This window comes from Carcharodon carcharias, chromosome 2 (assembly GCF_017639515.1).
Source record: "Carcharodon carcharias isolate sCarCar2 chromosome 2, sCarCar2.pri, whole genome shotgun sequence".
NCBI classification, from domain to species: Eukaryota; Metazoa; Chordata; class Chondrichthyes; order Lamniformes; family Lamnidae; genus Carcharodon; species Carcharodon carcharias.
The window spans coordinates 93,802,935-93,820,802 of NC_054468.1; the positions used below are offsets into that span (position 1 = coordinate 93,802,935).

The following is a 17,868-nucleotide window of genomic DNA, read 5'->3' on the forward strand; positions in this document are numbered from 1 at the left end:
TGCTTGGAATCTCTTTAGGATGCTGTAAGTAACTCTTCATATTTACATTTATTTCTGCACTAAGGCACTTTCAGGGAGATCAGGTTTCCATTTCTACTTGTAATGCATGTTAGTCTCCATGTCAGAGACAACTAATCTACTGTAACCAGTTAAACATGAGCTCCCTAATTAAACAGTAAATTGGAAGGAAAATCTTCATGGATTAAACCAGGGGTCCTGAAATCAACAGCATCACTAATCTGAAGGCCCCTGGATTTTCATTGCCTGGCCTATACAGAATTAAGAAGTTCCAACTGGGGAGATGTGGTGAACATATGGCTCAGTATCCCAGGGCAAGAGGTGTTCAATTGTTGCTCAAAGTGCAAGTAAGGGAGTTACATTTGACTCTGCCTAGAGGCTAATTTACTTGCTGACACTTCTAGTCTAGGCTCACCGATAAAGGATAGCTCGGGCTAAGTGTGGACTGCAGCTGCCTCAGAAGTCATACCCAAGCAAGAATTTGCTGCCTTCAGATTAAAAGTAGATCAAGGAGAGAAGTTCAGTGATTGCCACAGCATGGTACTATGTTCATGGAAGTGCAGCAGATCCCAACAACATGTTACTATAGCCTCTCTGAAGCACAGCAAGACCTCACTAATCCCACAGCATGTTACTGGACTCGCAGGACTGCGGCAGGCCCCACTGATCCCCACACTACTATATGCACCTTACAGGATGAAAATAAAATGAATTAAGAAAAAGGAACTTAAAATAAGGAGACTGCAAGTACCCTGCACCTGGTTTTCAGTACAAGAATGTCCCTCTCAGTCCTGGCTAAGCAGGTATTCCAGGAGGTCAGATTGGAGCTCTGCAGACAATGGCAGTGTTTCATGATCCATATTCTCTTCATCATTCCCATGTGGCTCACAGTATCCATGTTCATCCTGGAGGTGATCAGCACAGTGATCCTCATTAGTACACACTTCATTCCCACTGCCTGCAAACTTCAAGGGAATGAATTCCCTGCTGTTCTCTCCAGCCATAGCAGAGCAGCTTCTAGACAGTCCTGTTTACAAAATGTAGCAAAGGTTACTTGGTTATTATTGAGCACAATATTTCCCCTTTCCTGTTCTTGTTGCAATTGCATACCAGAAGCAGATAAAATGAGCTAGGTTCCACCAAGAGGTCCTTGAGTGGGTACTTCATGCTTTGTAAGGTAGGAGATATCAATGCTATGGAATGGAACAACGTTTTTTCGCTTTGCCACCCAGTGCCAGAATCACATTGAGATGTTTAAAGATTTTACCTTAGTAAGGATTTGGGACAAAGTATTCAGAGATTTTCTAAAAGCAATGTGTATTCACACAAAGTTTAAAAAGTCATGCTAATGAGCAAAGCTTCGATATAGACTCTTCATAGATTGTAAATGATTAGCAATTTGTTTGCTTGTGTCGGTGATCAACAAACAACCCACATACCCATTGTGTTGGGAAAACTAGCATCTAGACACTTGCTAGGGAGTGGTCTGGCAACTCTTCCCCTTGGCCTCTGGATACAGGCACATAAAAAAAATCAACAGAGAGGTATAAGCACTCTGCACAGTCTTTGAACTGAAAGCTACGAGAGCAACCTTTAGCCTGCTCAGAAGAAAATTTCAGGAGGGCAGTCAGGAATAATTTTATTTAAGTATTTAAGATGACCCACCAACATGGGGCAGTGTCGTTTCGTCCTTATTTTGTATTTTGACATGAAGGCTAATTGAATTAAATGAGTCTGATTATAACTATTGTTTGATATGTTCATGGTCTTACCAAGTGGTTTCTGGGTCTGTCTTTGAAACAATTGGAAAGATACAAGATGCAACTGTCCAGTTCAGATCACAAGGTTGTACAATTGCTACACCCTACTATATTTGAGCAGTCTGAGACACCACTGAGACGCAAGATGCTCAAAATACTTAGAGAGTTACAACATTTAAGCCAAGACCCAGAATTTAACAGTGAGTTTCAAGTACCCCTACATCATGCAGAGCTCAGGACAGAATATAGCGTTAACATTACTCTCATCTTCCCCAATGTATTTTAACCCAAACTCAGAAAAGCACCTGTTGCGCCAATGGATTTCCCCCATCAGTCAAACAGGATTTTGAGTGTGCAATAACCTTTGGTACAGACAAACATTACAAGGAATAAAGGAACAAACAAAGAAATGATTCCCAGACTTCTTAATAATTAAAAGGGACTGCATGGTGTGATCCTGAGCTATACAATTAGCCCCAGTATTCCTGGGCTCGTTTGGTTTAGAGGAGGAAAGAGACGAAAAAAAAATCAGCCAGGATTCTAACCATTGCCTCCCCAAGAGGTACTTGGATAAAAATGTGGACATTGTTCAATAAATGGATCAAGTTCAGCTTTTTACTGCTAACATTTACTATTTTGAACAACCAATGAGAAACCAGAGAATTCCATCTCACATAAAAATAATTTATTTTGCGTTCCCCCGCCCCAAGTAATTTACAAAAACCTCTAACTGCTCAAGTTTGAACTTTGAATGATGTGATGAATGACTTTTTACTGCTCTTGGCTGAAGTGTAGAAAACCCTCCTCATATCTCCACCAGTAATGTCCTGATCTAACTGTTAGGGATAAGGAGAGTGTAGTCTGGAGGCAGCTCTCTTTAGGTTCAAGCCTTTCCCCAGCAGAACAGTGTGAACAAGAGCAACCAAGCAGTGCATGAGTGCCGTCATCCTCAAAGTCTGGGTCTCCAAAACTGAAATGAATGTTCAAAGGTCAAAAGTTACAGCCTATATATCTAGAGCGGCTGGGTCCAAATCTTATCATGAACACTTGCCAAGTTCCACAAAGTGCAGACATCAGTATTTCAAACCGGGGAGGAGCTTATGGGAGATGCTAAGTTTTAAACCCATTAGGTATACAACAGATTACAAGTGGCTGTCATGTCTGAATGCTAAGCATCTCTATTTAAACTCATGGCAAAGATAAAGCATTAATTAGTAACTTGAATGTAAATTGTTAGTTGTGCAAGATTCTTTATTGTGAATAACTGTAGGATTGTACAGTGGGATTATAGTCCTGCTTCTTATCAATGGCCTCAATAAGCCAAGAGATCAGGAGTGGGCTTTCAAGTTCCTAATCACCCCCGATCCATTAGTTGGAGCTTGGCCGTGAGATTAGGAGGCAAGAACATCAGCTTGCTGCTCTTCAATTCAGTGGTGTTGGGGTGTGTGGGGCAGTTGTCTACAATGATGGCAATCTTCTTTCTGCGTTGAAACTTTTAGTCCACTTTTCTGATCCATGCCTCAAAAATGCTGGAGGTCATCCAGGCAGTTTTATTTGCCTTGTACTGTGTGGGTCATGTCTTGACTTCCTTGGAGCATCATCAACTGATATCTTCCAGCAGGCTACAGCTTTCTTTTTCATTATAAATTACACAGCCAAATTTTCTTTTGTCTGCAAACTTCTTAATCATACCCCCTACATTCAAGTCCAAATCATTGATATATTACAAAACCCAAGGGACCTAGTACTAAGCCCTGCAGAACCGGAAGGCTTCTTGGACTTCTCTATCACTAGTGGCAGCAACTTTTTGGTGCTATCCATGTTGGCATAGCGGTGGCACATTCCTTGCTCCGCTTTCCGCCATTATACATAAGCCCCTTAAACATCAAAGAGCGGTCTGGCAAAAGACAGTAAAACAGTCCGGTTTCATCCGTGTTAAAAATGTCTCGTTGTGCATACCTATTCAAGACTTGGATGAGACCATTTTGGGGCCAATCATCACCTTCACTCTGCGGAAAACAATGCCGTATCTTGTCTTGAATTGGTCCAGCCATCCATCGCTAAAGGTGAACTCCATGTGGCCCAGCTTCTTTACTAGGGTGACTTCCTTTTCACGCAGGATTGGGCCAGGGGTGGGAACTTTCTCTGCTTGGGCTGCCGTGCACCACAGTAAGCAGAGCTTCTTCAATGTCGGGTTAGGCAGCAGTTCTCATCCTCTTCCTTGCTGGAGAGAATGCATGCTTGTTGAACTGTTCCAAGATGATCGCCTTGTATTTCAGAATAGTGGACAAACTTGATGGCAGAATCTCTCATACTTTGCAAGTCGCTTCACGGAAATTTGAGTGCGCTTAGGTCCAACCACTCCACTGTGATTGGTCAGTGCGGTCACATGATGCATGATTTCAGCCTCATTTCTCTTGCCGGTGCCAAACAGAAGTTCAGCTAACCAGGATTGATCACTGCAGAATTTTGGCTAACCACGGACACTGTACTATAGCTTTTGCTATTCTGCCAGCAGGAACGGTTGATAACTTCGACACTAGCAGAATTTCATAGCGCCTGAGTTTGACTCAGAGATTCCCCTGTAGTTTTGCCTTTCCAGATAACTAGGTAAAACATAGTAATCTCCTAAAATAACAAGGTATAAAAGAATAAAATGCTTTACCTAGAGGGGATTCACTGTTGGAATAAACTATTAGGTGGCGTGATTGAGACCAGGCTGCCGAGTTTATTTAAAATCTAGAAGATTACGTTAATATTCTGGGAGGGTAAAATCTTCTTCATCTTAGTGTGACATCAGTTCCTATCAGACCTGCTCCCTTTACCCAAAAGCAAGGTGGCACTTGCTCAATTCTCAGCTGTATATAAAAGGACTCAAGTCCCACACTCACTTCCTTTGCTGCAGTACACCTCCTCCCAGGTGTAAAGTGCCAGGTTGACTGGTTGTGTCACCCACGGGTTCTTCAATAGTTCCTCTAGACTCAGGCGCTGGAGAGGATCAGGCTGCAGCATCTGGGACACCAGATCTATAAATTCTACAGAAAAGGGAAGAAAAACAAAAGGAAGAATTCAGCAACCCTCAAAACCTGGGTATCTGCACCAATGAATGAGAGCATTATATTTGGCCCTGTGCACATTCACCATTTTTATTTTCTTTATCTGTTGATTGACCACTTGTGGCGTTGCTAAGGGCAAGTACTATATATTGTGTATCCTTATATTCTCTGACAATCCATTACTTGCTTGTCTGCATTATGTATTTCAATTACATAATAAATGACTAGATGTCCTGTAGCTTTACTTAGAGTCAGACAAAATGCTGCTTGATGACAACTGAGGCTGTTCGGAGAAGTGATGGGATAGTAAAAGAGCTGTAAAAGGAAAGATGGAAGGGAAAACAAGGATATTTCTGGATCACCTGAACAATAGGAGATCATATGGAGCATTGAAGAGAGAAGCAAAAACAGAATGGCTTGGAGAAGGGAGAATGCGATCAGAAGCTGCCTTAGTCAGACCACAAATGACTAATGATTGAGGTGTAACAATAGAATGTGACAAGCAAAAAGTGCTTTTTTCAAGACTTCATTAATCTGTCAGCTTCCGCAGGGCTCAGTACTAGGTCCCTTGGATTGATTTGGATTGGAATGTAGGGGATATGATTAAGCTTGCAGACAATAGAAAAATTGACTGTGATTTATAATGAAGAAAAAAGCAGGAGACTGCAGGAAAATGTCAATGGATTAGTCAGGTGGGCAGCACATTGACAAATGGGGTTTAATTCAGAGTAGTGAGGTAATGCATTTGGGGAAGAGTAACAAGGCAAACGATTACACAATAAATGGTAGGAGACTGAGAAGTGTAGAAAAACAGAGGGACCTTGGAGTGCTTGTCCATAGATCCGAGGGTGGTGGGAAAGGTCAATAAGATGGTCAAGATACAGGATACTTGCCCTTTTATTCTATGCCATGGTTAGTAACAGCTGGGAGGTTATGCTAAATATGTAAAACACTAGTTAGGACACAGATGGAGTCCTGGTCAGTGGACTAGAGGAAAATGTGATTAAAATATAGAGATTACAAAGGAGACTTACGAGGATGTTGCCTGGACTGGAGAATTTTATTTATGAGGAACGCTTGGATAGTCTAGGGTTGCTTTCTTTGGAACAGAGGAGTCTGAGGAATGATCAAATTGATGTGTATAAAATTATGAGGGGTCTAGACAGAAGGCCGGATTCCCCTTTGCTGAGGGGTCCATAACCAGCGGGCATAGATTTAGAATAAGAGGTAGAAGGTTTAGAGGGGAAATTGTTTCACCCAATGGGTGGTGAGGATCTAGAACTCATTGTCTGAAGAGGTGATAGAGGCAAAAACCCTCATAACATTTAAAACATACTTGGATATGAACTTGAAGTTGCCATAATCTACAGGGCTCTGGATCAGGAGCTAGAAAGTAGCATTAGGCTGGATGGTTATTTGTTGGCCAATGTAGACACGATGGGTCAAATGGCTTTGTAAATATCTATGATTTCTATTCATAACATTATCAATAGAAATTGCTGGCAAGTAATTCAGCTTTTACAGTAATCCTCAAAGGAGTATGGTAGCAGGTATAGCTAGAATAATGGAGGGAGAGGAAAAGAAAAGAATGCAACACAATTGTAAGGGAGAGATACAAATACATTGGAGGAGAAATAAAAGACAGATTTACAGGAAGTAACTTTTTGTTTGTGCCAAATGGTTAAACATTAATCAAATAGTTGAACAAAACAATTCCTTGTTCAAGTCCTAGTTCTGAAGAGTCATATTAGACTTGAAACATTAACCCTGTTTTTATCTCCACAGATGCTGCCAGATCTGCTGAGTTTTTCCAGCATTTTCTGTTTTTAATTTCAGATCTCCAATATCCACAATATTTTGCTTTTATTCTTTATTCAAGTGTTTGGCTCCTGCTCCGCAATACAGACAGAATTGACTGTTTTCAGAGTAACACTACTTCCATGCATTAGAAAAATGATTTGAATTTCCACTAAATAAAAAACAAAATATTACAGATGCTGGAAACCTGAAATTAAAAACAGAAAATGCTGGAATTGTCCAACCGATCAGGGTGCATCTGTGAAGAGACAGGGAAGGGGAAGAGACAGAGAGACACACACACACACATCTGAAACATTATCCTGCATTTTTTGATAGTAATGAAAACAAATCTGTCAGCATTCACTGTCATTAATCCTCTGAAACCAATAGCAACTTGCAGAGTCTGCAAGTGCGCAGTTAAACATGAAAATCCAGAAGTTGTCAGTAATTCTAAGCTTCCCCATGGAGGTGCACTGTTGAAGTCCCCTCCAAACTGCAATGAATTAGAAATCATTCAACTGACAAGAACTTCTACTTTAATGCTTTTCAGTCTCACTGTAAAAACACTTGATAAAGTTACACTTATTTAATGAAGTGCAACTGGGTTTTTAACAATATACTAAGTTCATAATTACTACTAAACAGCTTCATTGGCCTTGAAAGCGTAATTTTTTGATTGTCAAATTTCTCCATTATAAGAAATGCCACACATTTTTAAAATAATCTTTTTTTTAAAGTTTATGATATCTTAACTTCTAATAACTTAATCCAAAGTGCATGCATCAATCATGAATAAATTAAGTGAAGAGAGTCAGAGGTTTTTAACTTCCTGATTTGCCAGGGGTGAGAATACTTCAATGTGATTGGCTGCTTATCTTATTTGATGACATTTTTGTTGCTGGACATTTGGAGATTCTTTTGACTTGATGCTAGATTCAAACTGACATCAGAAAACATGAAATCCATGCCACAGAGGTTGTTAGATCTTTTTGGGCAGCTTTGTTTGAGGTTAGTGATAAGCATTGTCGCTTCATCATTCACCATGAAATCCAGCCAGTTAACTCTGTTTTTCTCTCAACATATGCTGCTTGACCTGCTGAGTATTCCCAGCATTTTCTGTTCTTTTATTCTTGAATTTTCACTACTAGGTTTGAGAAATACATCCTGTGTTAACATCAAATAGGTTGTGTTTGAATCATGAATGCAGGAAGAAGCCATTTGGCCCATCTTGCTAGTGTTGACTCTTTGAAGGAGTTATTCAATTAATCCTTCTGTGTTGATTTATAAAGGTTTAGTTAGCATGCAGTCGTGGAGCTGTTAAACAATTGTGAAGAATTTCTCAGGGCAGCCAAATTTCTCCAGGCAACCGAATTTCTCCATTACCTTCCAAAGGTCCTACGGCTGACTGTGTTGAAGTTCTTAATCAGGTCAACAAATATGGTGTACAGGTACACGTTCTGTTCTTGGCATTTCTACCATAGCCGGCTAACTGAAAACACCATATTAGTGGTTCCTCAACCCTTTGAAATTGCGCTGACTCTGTAGCAGCAAATACTGGCCGAGATGTTGCAATAAGCAGTTCAGAAGGATTTAGGCAAAGATTATGCCAGCAATGGAGAGGAGTGAGATACCTCCATGATTGTTGCAAGATTGGCAACTTTCTTACCACTTGTATAGGTGGACAGTGGAGGTATCTTTGTATTCTTACAGGATGATTCCTTGCTCCCACATAGACTGGAAGAATTGAGTGAGCTGCTTGACCAGGCGTTGATCTCCATGCCATGTAGACCTCAGCTGGGAAAGCATCAGCTTCTGGATCTTTGCTGCTAGACAGAAGTTTAATAACTTTTGATGTTTTTAACAGAGGGTCATCAAGAGAATAGTTGATGGCAACCTGAAGCAGCCTTCGATTGCTTCTTCTTTAATGGATGAAAATTGATTAATCGCATGTGTCTTGGATTATGCTGAATCTTCTGATCCGTTTCCAGTCATTAATGGAGTTAAGCTGGGGTGCGTGCCAGTGTCAACCCTCTTCAGCATGATTTTCTCTGCCATCATCTCTGATGCCTTCCATGATGGTGATCCTGGCATCGACATCAGGTATTGCATGGATGGAAGCTGCTGAATCTGAGATGTCTTCAGGCAAAGATCAAGGATCAAGACCAAGGACATACTGTTTGCCAATGACTGTGCACTAGCTGCCAGATCAGAACAGCATATATAATGTAGCATGAAACTGTTCCAATGCATGCATCAACTTTGGCCTTATGATCAGCACAAATAAAACTGCCTGCTCCAGGAAAGCCTGATCTCAAGCCAAAGGTTTCAGTCCATGATCAGAACCTGTCAGCACACTCACTCAAGCAAAAGTTTGGAAAGGAACAGGAGTAAGTTTTAGAACAATAGTCCTGCCCACTCTGCTTTATGCATGTGAGGCTTGGACTGTGCACCAGCATCATGCCAGGAAGCTCATGCACTTTCATTTGAGCTACCTTCAGAAGCTTTTGAAGATCAGATGCAGGACAAAACACCAGACACTGAGGTGCTCACCCAAGCCGGCATGCCAAGCATCTACACCACACTGAGACAAATCACAACTGAGTTGGGCTGGTCATGTAGCCAGAATACCCGATACTTGCTTATACAAGTGAATCCTCTATGGAGAGCTTGAGTCTGGGGTGCGGTCTCACGGAGGTCAAAGGAAGTGCTAAAACGACACTCTGAAGGCTTTGCTTAGGAGTTTTGATATCAACCCCAAGTCCTGGGAGAAGCTCAGCCAGGATTGCTGCACTCAGAGTAACCAAATAAAAATCACAAGGAGAGAAAATCCCATGATAGAACCCAACCAAAACTCAATCGTCTGTGGTCTCTTGTCCTGTCTGCAGCGGAACCTTGCGGGCACAGATCGGCCTTAACAGTCATCTAGTTACCCACTGGAACCCTACCAAACACCTCAGATGATGGACAAGGTCATCTTCACCTTGAAGAGTGAACTATGCTAAAGGTTTATTTAGCATAACAAAGGATTTCTTTTTGGAAAAAGGGTGTCCAGGGTAATAACTGAGGTACATTCACAACAGTATAAATAGACAATGAAGTAAGTGGGTGTTCCCAACAAACTCATAGCATCATCCTCATCCCAGTACTACAAATGCAACACATTGTGTCTTCCCCCTGCCTTGACATGCTCTAAACCAAAACAGATTCACTGAAACTAAGTGAAAAGCTGATGTGTTGGCTATGAGCTACAAACACAATGGTATCAATAAGCAAGGTTTCACCAACAGCCACTCCAACCTTCCATTGCACATGCAATGACATTATTATCCCAAACTGTAAAATAGGTACATTAGTGCTTCAATCCCAGAAACTGCAAACTAAGCAGGCTAAATCCATATGGTACAGATTACGAATGGGTGTTATTCAATGTGAAATTTCAAAGATTGAGAATATATCTTACCATCAGACACTTGAAAAGGCGGTTTTAGTTTAGCTGCCACTGTTTCCTCCACATCACTGAACGGATTCTCTGCAAAGACTAAGGTATACAAAGTCACTCCCAGGGACCAAATCTCTAATTCAGGCCCAGAGTACCTGGACATAGACAAAAAGACGTGGAACATAAAGTTCATTTACAAGAGAGCAAAAATTTCACTTTTTCAAAATCAAAGGCCTGCTAATGTTGGATGCAGACCATCAAAAATACTTTTAGTAGATTGATGTAAAACACTGCAGCAGCAATCAGCCTCACCACTAAAACAATACTGTATAACATGGGGTAATATTTGACCTATTTACTAAGTGTAACAAAATGGAAAACCCACTGCCTCCTACACACTATTTTATTAAATTCTCAGAAGTATATATTCACTATATTTTACAAGAATCTTTCACATATCCATTACATTGTGCAAGTATATGCAAACAGTTTATAAACAGTTTTATGATTTTATTGCACAAATTAGGACACATTTGCTCCCATTTTTACTCCATAAATTCCCCTGCATTTATACCACAAGCAAACAAGCTTTTGCAGTATGGTAGATACCGCTATAAGCATCTTGACTTGATACAAAAGGTGAAATAAAACTAGTTAACATGACCTCTTACTTGTGATATATTTTCAGTGGTAGATTCTATCAAGGACACAGTCAGAACTAGGTGGGACAAGCTGATCACTATGGAGCTGGTGTATTGGATGTCTGTAGAATGGGAATGCTGTAGGGACTACTATGGAGCCAAGGGCTTCAGTTTATCCCGTTTGTTGGCCCTGAACAGCAAAATGAAAACAAACCTGATAAATTGGAGCCCTTGACTCCATGGCAATCACTACAGCATTCCCATTCAACAGACAATCATTTGGTCACTGTGACATTGGCAGAAATTTGGGAGCAACTCTGGCTGATTAGCATGTAAGGAAGAAATTTTGTTAAAAAAAGGACCATAATGCAGCATAAACCAGGACTGCAGAGGCCACATAATGTGTGGGACCAGAACAGCTAAGGAGGAAGAGATGAATTATAGGTTTGCTCAATAGGAATGCCCAGAGTGAAGTGAAACAGGAGGGGAAGGAGCAGCATCAAGCGGAAAGTCCTTCATTTAAAAATACAAGGTTGTATTAAGTCAATATGGAATGGCATAAATGGCAACAGTAGAGGATTTCACAGGCCTGACCCTTCGTGCAACAAGGAAAGCTTCGTAGGTGGGAAATGGGAACCATGGACAAAACCAAGGAAAGAGAATTTAAAAGTCCTTGTGTGTCAAATGAAAATCCTATGTTCAACATCTGTCATCCATATGTTTCCCTGGTAAATACTCACGGGTTTCCCATAAGCACCTCTGGGGAGCAGTACTCAATCGTTCCATAAAATGTGTGGAAAACCTTCCCAGGCTCCAAGTTCACAGCAGAGCCAAAGTCAATAAGTTTAATAGTGAAATCCTCATCAATAATTACATTCTCATCCTTGATATCCCGGTGTAGAATGCATTTACTGTGCAGGTAGTCCACTGCAGCCACAATCTGCAACACACATAGGTCCATCCACTTCAGTACACACTATGAAAGTGTAAAGGCGAAACTAAGCAAATGACCAAGATATAGGACAGAATTCAGGTGGGTATCCACTGGGAAACCAAGATTATAGAGGGAGGAGAAAAACCGAACATGAATCAGACAGCAGTGGCAGAGAGTTTAAAGCTATCTGACACAAGCGTAAAGACTTATACTTCACCATCACAGTTTCTCAGCATCTGTGGCCTCAATTTCAGCAAAGGTTATGACTGATCACTTCCACATCTTTCTCACACTAGCAATGGAAAAAAAACTCCACCCCAGGATCCTTCCAACTTTGATCTCAAATTCCCAAATCCCTAGCTTCTGGCCCTCCAATCATTATGACCCCTCAGATCTGCTAAAGTGTGCTCCCTCGCCTATTGTACGTGCCTTTGTTCTCTGACATTATCCCCTCTCCACCTACACTGTCACTCTCTCAAGTTTGAGGAATGTAGCCCATAGTGTAGAGAGCACCACTGGCCTAATCATTTATGGTGCTTCCAACTAAAACAACCAACTATTCCAGGAACTCCTATTGGGACAGCAATCCAGGCACTCTTTTCTGAGCATCCAACTTCTTAAACCATTCTTTCCTAACCACACCATTATCATTTTGAGCACCAAATGCAGAGACCAAGATAAAGCCTCATGAGTTCTGAAGAGGAGTCATATTGGACTTGAAACGTTAACTCGGTTTCTTTCTCCACAGGTGCTGCCAGACCTGCTGAGTTTTTCCAGCATTTTCTGTTTTTATTATTAGAGATGCATGATGTCCTTTGCTGCATTCTCCCTTCTCCTAGAGACCAGCTCTCCTAGTCACTCACTCACTCTAACCCTAGTTCAATCTGTCTCCAGGTCCTACCCTTTAACCTCTTCAAACACATGGTTGCAGATTATATAGTTTAAGCCGCTCTTGTGGAAACCAAATGCTACCTCCAGTTGCTCAAGCCATCACTCCCTAAACATCACACATGATTTTTGTTGCATAGAATACAGAAATAACATGTTAATAAATCCTAAATATAGAATATGTACATTTAGAATGAAAAATAAATTGGATCTTTAATGGCACAAGACCAGAAATGCTGGCCTTTATATTAATGACTATTTACATTGTTCAAAATTAACATATTCCCTTAAAGAGTAAAAAAACTGATTATGAACCTATTGTCCTTTAGCTCTCTGTACCTGTCTGAATATGAAACTTGCTAATGGTTCATCTAGGTCTGGCTGTTGATCAATGAACTCAAAGAGGTCCAAACCAACTCCATGTTTCTCCATCACAAGCTGAAAGAAATCCAGGTTCTCAAACACATCAAGTACCTGCAGGGATTATAAAGTATCTTGTTGAATTTGTGGTTGTACTTTCAGTAAGGAACAATATAAATTGAAAATAAAAAGAACTGTTAAGTCAGTGGTGATTAGGCTCTACTGTTTTCTACCCTATTCCAAAATGGATGCCAACTGAACCACTGGTTGAAGAGCAGTTTCACTAATCAGTTTGCTCGCTGTGGCCCCCCCAGTCAAGTAATATGACAGCACTCAGCTCAGAATGTTAAGCATGTATGATAGCTCAGTCATAAGAAAATACAGCTAACAGTTTGCACTTCCATAAAGTAATGTGTTCACATATCACAAGCAGCAGTACATAGAGGAACTGAAATAGAGAATCTCCTGCTACCATAGGGGAGGGAGTAAATTGGAAGGCAACACTGTCAGTATCAATCATCAGAAAGGATCCCACTCCCCTGGTGGGATTCAGCAAATTTGTTCACATGATTTCCTGTGGATCAGCAGCAGAATCTTGATGAAGACAGACATAAAAAAGACATTTAAAAAAGAAGAACCAGGAGGAAATGCGACTGACCTTAATTATGTTGGGATGATTGAGTCTCGCAAGGATTGCAATCTCTTGACTTACTCTGCCTAGGTCCACATCATCCACCCAGCAGTCCTCCACAATCTTGTCCTTCCTAATAAATTTCACCACAACCTGGAGACACAAAACAAAAACAAATGTAGAAACTGTACAACAATGATATTGGCTGAACATTTTTCATACTATCACTGACAATCATTGCGGGCAACTAGCTAGGCTGTGAATGTCTATGTGACATGTTCTCAGTAGGAGGTTGGGGAAGCAAACAAAGCTCTCATACATCTAAGCCAAAGTCAAATGAAGCACAGAAAATGAATGACCTTCAACAAAAATTCCCCCCCCCTTCCTGACCCTTCTCTCCTGAAGGCTTTGATCCTTAATGGGACCGAGGATCTCAGCAAAATAAAGCCCTTTTGATACCTCAGCATAGAAAATGTTAATAGGTTATTTAACTGTAGGGACACAACACTAAACTCAAACTTGACCGGTGTCCACATACACTTTCAGCAGTAAGAATTAGAAGTGACAATTCTAGCCAGATTTCCCCAAGCCATGCTTTTAGCTAGATTTCCCTAAACCAGGACCTTGAGGTGAATTGCATGTCTTTATTCTAGCTGAGATTCACTAACTCAACACACATCAGGAATCGAAGCCATAATCTTCATAGTCTCTAAGGTGCAACTTTAACCAGTTGATCCCTCAGCACAGTTTATGAATGGGGTCTTTTGTCCACAAGACCACTATCCCATACACCGTTCTTGCTAAAAAGTTTCAGTTATAAGCAGTTCACAATTAGTTAAGCATCAACAATGTAGCTCTAAGGTTTTCTGGCAACCCATTATTGTGACGAGTGTAATCTAACCAAACAATCTAATCAAATTAATCAGAGGCGGCCACCATTTGGCCCATTGTGCCTGAGCTGGTTCTTTGAAAGAGCTATTGTGTCCATTCAATTCCCCTGCTCTTTCTTCAGAGCCCCACAAGTCTTACCATTTCAAATATTTTTCCAATTTCTCTTCGAAAATTATTATTGAATCTGCTTCCTTTACCCTTTCAGACAGTGCATTCCAAATCATTAGAACACCACTGTGTAAAATAAAACCCAAAATTCTCATCAACTCTCTGGTTGTTTTGCAAAAAATAAAATAGTTTACATATCCCACAAGTAAAAATCATCTTCGTCTATGCAGCAGATGTGCTAATATTTGAGTTTAGTTTTACATTAGCCTGTTGCTATCATGATCTGTTTCTTTTTTAATGAGCTTCATGTGTCAACTCAGTAATTAAGCTCTGTGTATACCTCTTTCTTGCTGAGTTTTTGACTGGCTGTCCACACAAAACCGAAAGCTCCTTTCCCCAGTGGGCTAAGTGTGCTATAATACTCAGAGTATTCTCCTTCACAAGCTTTCACTGCTTCCAGATCCTCTGAACTCTTCAAGCCATTCGATCTGGCAGTCTCCATTATTGCCTAAAAAAGAATGGCAGCCCACATGTCAGACATGTCATCCCATGAACTCTACAGAGCAAACTTATAATTCCAAGTAGCGGTTTTGATTTGAAGAGGGACAGAAAGCATTTAGCTCCCCACCATAAGGTTTTGGGTTTTAGTTGTAGAGATCCAAACTCCTGGAGCTCTTTCCCTAACAGCACTGAGTGAACTTACACCACATGGACTGCAGCGGCAGCTCACCACTACCTTCTCAAGGGCAATTAGGGATGGGCAATAAAAATGCTAACCTAGCCAGTGACACCCATGTCCCATTAAAATAATTTTTAAAAAGTGTCCCAAATTACTGTTTACTATAAAGTGCTTATTTCACTTACTAACCTGGTCAATGCAGACATCTAGTGCAAAGGGAAACAGAGGTTGGAAGAGTTCATGTTTGACACCCAAGTTGCTGCTTATTAGGAGAAAATGCTGCTTGAACCAGGCTTGAACAGCTGATGGTTAGTGTTGTCAATGGACTCTTTGCATTTCTCACCTACACACGGGGCTCTGTTTATTCAAGGCTTTTCTGCACTTCCCACAGTGGGCACTCAACTCTGCAATGAACTTCTGGTGTTATATGCAAGTGAAAACTGTCTACAGTAATGGTCAAACTAATGCTTTAAAACATAAGTAATATAGTAATCATTTTAGGTTGTTCAAGCATTGACTTGCTTTGAAATTCCACGTACTGAAGATACATGGGAGCAGGAGGCCATTCAGTCCCTTGAGCCTGTTCCACCCTTCAAGCCTGATCTGTATCAAAGCTCTAATCATCCGCCCAGACTTCATTTCCCTTAATACCCTTGGCTAGCAAAATTCTATTCACATTCCATCTTAGTCTTCCTCAGTTTCACATAGCACTGAGATTTGATACAGCCATCTCCAGAGTATTTATCACACCAATTCCTCCATCCATTCCATTTACCAGAGATGGCTTAATCTTCTGGGACAAAATAACTCAGCACTGACTAAAATGCTAAATCCAGAACAAATGATTACACACTGACCTCTCCCAGGCTGATAGAGTGGTCTGCAGACACAGAGGTGCTGTTCAGATTGGACATTAAAAGAGTCTTCAATGCAGCCTCTCTCCGACTCTGAATATGATCACGCACCACCCACACACAATACAACTTTCCTCCATCTCGTAAATCCAGACATTTGACCTGAAACACAATACCTGGAACAAAAAGATACAGATTGCACAAGTCTATGGCATCAATAAATGACAAAAAAAGCAGTTCCTACTCACATCAGATCTTATTGCACATTCCTTCATTCCGCCATTAACCACAAACATATGAACACATACTTAATATAAAAGCAAAATACTGCAGATGCTGGAAACCTGAATCAAAAACAACCCTGAAAATACTCAACACAAAAACAGAATTACCTGGAAAAACTCAGCAGGTCTGGCAGCATCGGCGGAGAAGAAAAGAGTTGACGTTTCGAGTCCTCATGACCCTTCCACAGAACTTGAGTTCGAGTCCAAGAAAGAGTTGAAATATAAGCTGGTTTAAGGTGTGGGGGGGGCGGAGAGAGAGAGAGAGAGAGAGAGAGAAGTGGAGGGGGTTGGTGTGGTTGTAGGGATGCTTTCCTGAAAATATTCGGCAGGATCAGCAGAGAGAGAAACAGTTAACGTTTCAGGTCTGTGTTTCAGGTTCTGATGATTGGTCATAGATCTGAAACATTAACTGTTTCTCCCTCCACAGATGCTGCCTGACCTGCTGAGTATTTCCATTATTTTCTGTTTTTATTCTACCATATTAAACATGGGCAGCTGTAAGAGATTGATTTCCAGCCCATCAATCTGGACTGGATTCAAAATTAGAGCTGAAAGCATTGTGTTTTCATTATCAATTGTGTGTGTTATTGGTTGGACATCAATGTAGCTGAGGTTTCAAATGGTAAATACAAAATTTATCAGCTCATTATTCTTCTGGCGGGGGGTGGGGGGGGGGGTTGGTGGTTTGGGAGGGAGGGTGATTGATACACAAGTACTGTAGATATGGGTCCTTGCGACAAGAGAACAAGCTTCTGCAGCTCATTGTGTCCTACCCACAAAGCAATCTAAAGTTATTCCCAAGATAGGTTTGGATAAAGGAGATCCCAGAGTCCACTTGATTCTATCCTCCTAGTACAGCAACTCTACCATTTCCTATTACACATCCATATGTTTCACAAGTGAATCCATTGTGGATGCCAACTGATCGTTCTCAGTGTAAAGAATTCTTGGTCCTAAATTTGCCTTTCACAGACTCTCCTCACCCTCTGGTTCTACTACACTGATGGGTCTAAAGTATTGTTTCACAGTATCACAGCATCTATACAGTGCAAAAGGAGGCCATTTGGCCCATCGAGTCTGCACTGGCTCTCTGAAAGAACATTCCACCTAGTCCCACTCTCCTGCTTTATCCCTGCCATCTTGCACATTCTCGCTTTTCAGGTAGCAATCCAATTCCCTTTTGAATACCTCAATCAAACCTGCCTCCACCACCCTTTCAGGAAGTTTGTTCCAGATTCCAACCACCTTCTGGGTGAAAATTTTTTTCTTCACATCACATTTACTCCTTTTACCAATTATTTTAAACCTGTGCCCTCTTGTTCTTGATGCTCTCTCTTGATTGGAAACAGTTTCTCACTATTTACCCTGTCCATACACCTCAGGATCTTGACTACCTCTATCAAATCTCCTCTCAGCCTTCTTTTCTCCAAGGAAAATGGTCCCAACCTCTCCAATCTATCCTCAATGCTACAGTGCTTCATCCCAGCAATCAATCTGGTGAATCTCCTCTGTACTCTCTCCAATG

The 17,868-nt window shown here is 41.0% G+C and overlaps 1 protein-coding gene across 1 annotated transcript in view; it reads right to left on the minus strand.

Annotated features, from left to right (window-relative positions):
• Window positions 1-34: 34 nt before the first annotated feature.
• pask (PAS domain containing serine/threonine kinase) overlaps window positions 35-17,868 on the minus strand; it is a 137,868-nt gene continuing 120,034 nt past the window's right edge. Inside the window, exons 13-20 of the mRNA XM_041205884.1 lie at window positions 16,063-16,235; window positions 14,867-15,034; window positions 13,555-13,680; window positions 12,876-13,010; window positions 11,455-11,654; window positions 10,095-10,228; window positions 4,670-4,813; window positions 35-1,045 (exon numbers count right to left, since the gene is read on the minus strand). Coding sequence (XP_041061818.1) covers window positions 804-1,045; window positions 4,670-4,813; window positions 10,095-10,228; window positions 11,455-11,654; window positions 12,876-13,010; window positions 13,555-13,680; window positions 14,867-15,034; window positions 16,063-16,235 — 1,322 coding nt within the window. The 3' untranslated portion in view covers window positions 35-803. The remainder of the gene's footprint in view (window positions 1,046-4,669; window positions 4,814-10,094; window positions 10,229-11,454; window positions 11,655-12,875; window positions 13,011-13,554; window positions 13,681-14,866; window positions 15,035-16,062; window positions 16,236-17,868) is intronic.